The sequence below is a fragment of the Penaeus monodon genome, chromosome 27 (genome assembly GCF_015228065.2).
Source record: "Penaeus monodon isolate SGIC_2016 chromosome 27, NSTDA_Pmon_1, whole genome shotgun sequence".
NCBI classification, from domain to species: Eukaryota; Metazoa; Arthropoda; class Malacostraca; order Decapoda; family Penaeidae; genus Penaeus; species Penaeus monodon.
The window spans coordinates 11,373,574-11,376,562 of record NC_051412.1 but is presented as its reverse complement, the minus strand read 5'-3'; the positions used below and the strand labels follow the sequence as shown (position 1 = coordinate 11,376,562).

At 43.1% G+C, this 2,989-nt stretch overlaps 1 protein-coding gene across 1 annotated transcript in view; it reads left to right on the top strand.

Annotated features, from left to right (window-relative positions):
* LOC119590573 overlaps positions 1-2,665 on the top strand; it is an 87,899-nt gene extending 85,234 nt beyond the window's left edge. Inside the window, exon 5 of the mRNA XM_037939243.1 lies at positions 2,112-2,665. Within this exon, the coding sequence (XP_037795171.1) occupies positions 2,112-2,658 (547 nt within the window). The 3' untranslated portion in view covers positions 2,659-2,665. The remainder of the gene's footprint in view (positions 1-2,111) is intronic.
* The last annotated feature ends 324 nt before the right edge of the window (positions 2,666-2,989 follow it).

The following is a 2,989-nucleotide window of genomic DNA, read 5'->3' as shown; positions in this document are numbered from 1 at the left end:
TTAAGTGTTCACGCTCAGGTGTGTAACAACTTGCCCGCTTATCCCGAGGAAGATGTTTTAGTCCAAAGAGAGTTCAGCCTCTTCGCTTTTTACAACAGCATCATAATGTCGGCCATTCCGCTAATCTTCGTACTGTTCATGGGAGCGTGGGTGATAAATATGGCAGAAAGGTTAGTTCAGAATCTCCTTGTGTTGTGTTTTTTATGTATATAATCGCACTTTATGAAGTGACAGTTTTAATATCTAGTTTGTAATTCCTAAATCAATGAACGAAGATTTACTGACTCCTTAAGCATCACAGATCCCCTTGCTGTGGACACTCATTGGCCATGTGTTGTATGCTGGAGGATATCTTTTGTGCAACTGGCAGACGTCTTGGCCCGTTGAGGTGATCTACTTCGTGACTTTCCTCGAGGCTTTGGGCGGCGCCAACGTGGGTCTCTTGTCCACTGTCACCAGTTACATTAGTGACATCTGTTCAGAGAAATCTCGCACCTTTCGCGTCAGTACAGCTCATTCTGTGTGGTACCTTTGGGGGGTCCTGTGGGTACGCTGCTTGGGGCGTTGGTCATCAAGTACGGCGGCTACAACTTAGCTCTCCTGCTGGTTCTGCTGGCCTACCTCTCGGCCGTCCTGTACGTGGTGTTCGTCATCAAAGAATCGCACGGACCTTTCGCCAAGACAAATTTGCAGCCCCATGAATCAGCCAAGCAAGAAGCAAGTCTCGACAGCAAGGATGTGTCCAAACTGCGCATGGCGTCCGATTTCTTCAACTGGCGGCGTGTGGTCGAATCCTTCAAGACGGCGTTCAGACGGCGCGAGGGCAATACTCGCATGTTATCATGGCCATGCTCCTGAGTAACATGCTCCGCCGCGTAGCTAGAGGTCAGTGAGACGATTTCTGTTACTCGTAATCACGCGTGAGATGGATAATACTATTGTTTTACTCAACTTTTTGTTTGTCTAGTATCAGGTCATTTCCATATGATATATTACAGGTTTTTTTATGTACATGTTCGTGCGCCGTGTTCTGAGCTGGGAGGCCACCGATTACGGCTACTGGGTCACCTATAGGAACCTGCTTGCGGCCATCGGTAAGGGGCTGTCTGTTTTTCCTTTTTTATACTGTCTACTTTGCCTCTAAACAGAACACGAGTTCTTTCAGTTATTTCGTAGTATGATTACTGGAAATTAGTTTATATTAAAGAATGCATAAGTCATTGGTATTCATGAAGTACTATACACACATTTCTATTTCTCGTTCGCTATGTTCTTAGGTTCGCTGTTTCTGGTGCCGGTCCTTACCAAGATGCTGTCTGCCACCGACGCCTCGCTGGCTGTGGTGGGCGCCCTTTCTACCCTCAGTGAATATACTTGCTACAGTCTCGTCAGCGGCGTGGCTCAGACGTTCCTCATGTGGCTCGGACCTCCGATCGGAATTATCTCCAACGCCCTCGTCATGCCATTAGATCCATGTCTACTAAACTTGTTGGAAAAGAGGAAAAAGGTTAGACTGTTGTGATTGTATTTCATGCGATATTGCACTTGTGGATGCCAAAAAAAAATTTGCACTAGCAAAACGTATCACTCTAATGAAGGCTTACTGCATACTGTTAAATCACTTTATAAAGATGATGAGTGTTATGCAACCAGGTCGCATCAGCGCTGTCATGGCCGCCACGAACGGGCTGATGCCCATGGTCGCCTACGCCGCCTATTCCCCCATTTACTACACGACAGTCGACACCTTGCCAGCTGCCCAGTTCTTCTTCGGGGCCTCACTCAACATGCTTATTTGATCATATTCATGTGAGTACTGGAATGACTCTGTCCGAAAGTTTATTATTTTCTATAGGGAAACCTCAAAGTAATGCTATTCTTTATTCACAAACAGTAGTGAACTGATCGTTATTTTTACTGATACAGCAGGTATCTGTCAATATCCTCGTTCATTATCATTTTCATGGGAGTTCTAATAAGCTACTAAGGCCATATTGCCTGCATTTTAATTGAGACAAACAGTACTAATCCTTTGTGTTACTGTTTGTATTGTTTGTACCCCAAACTAAGCAACATCCTTAGCTAATGCTGTTACTCTATCCTTGCCGCAGAATCGTTCAGTTAAAGAATATATCGTCGGGAAAAAATATAGAAGTCGGCCAGAATAGCGACAGGAGTCTATTCAAGGTATTCAAGAACAGGTCTGCAATCACTCTGAAATCTATGGAAATAAATCTGACTAAATCAAAACGTCAATTTGAGATGTCTTCAAAGAAGGATAGTCAACATCGAATTCATAAAGTTCAGGCATTCGAGGAGCTTTCATCCAACGTTAAGAACACATCCGAATTACCTGTGGAGCGAACCTGTGTTCCAGTGACCGCTGGCGATGACGGGAAGGGAAGGAAAGATGATTCAAACAAGAATTGTAAAACTACTTTCTCGGTTCACGAGGCTGACGGCAGATCAGTGAAGAAGGCTGTCCTCGGTCATGGTATTGTATCGGAGTCAAGTTGGGAGGAAAATCACGAAAAGGTGTCATGTGGTGGGAGTGCATGCAAGGAAAGACTTTGTCCCAGAAGTAGAACGAAGAGTTGCCACGCGGGTTGTTATAGCAACGAAATGAGTGATACAGAAATTACTGCTTCGGAGTCATAAGTGAATCAAGGAAGAAAGGAAAAAATAAAAATGATACATTGACAGATATTCCAAACAGTTTAGTGTGACATACACAGAGGAGGAGGAATTAAAATTAATCATTAGTAATTCTGATGTTCGATAATACATCTTCACCTGAATTACATTATTCAAAAGTGAAGTCAGTTATGATTAACTGGAACCTATGCCTTCTTAGTCTGTACATAATCTAGTCTTAATACTGATGTTTTTTTAATGACCCCGAATCAATCCTGAATTATTATTTTATTCTATCTACCATTTCATACATTGTAAATAACTCATTAAAATATGTATCTAACTCCATGCATTC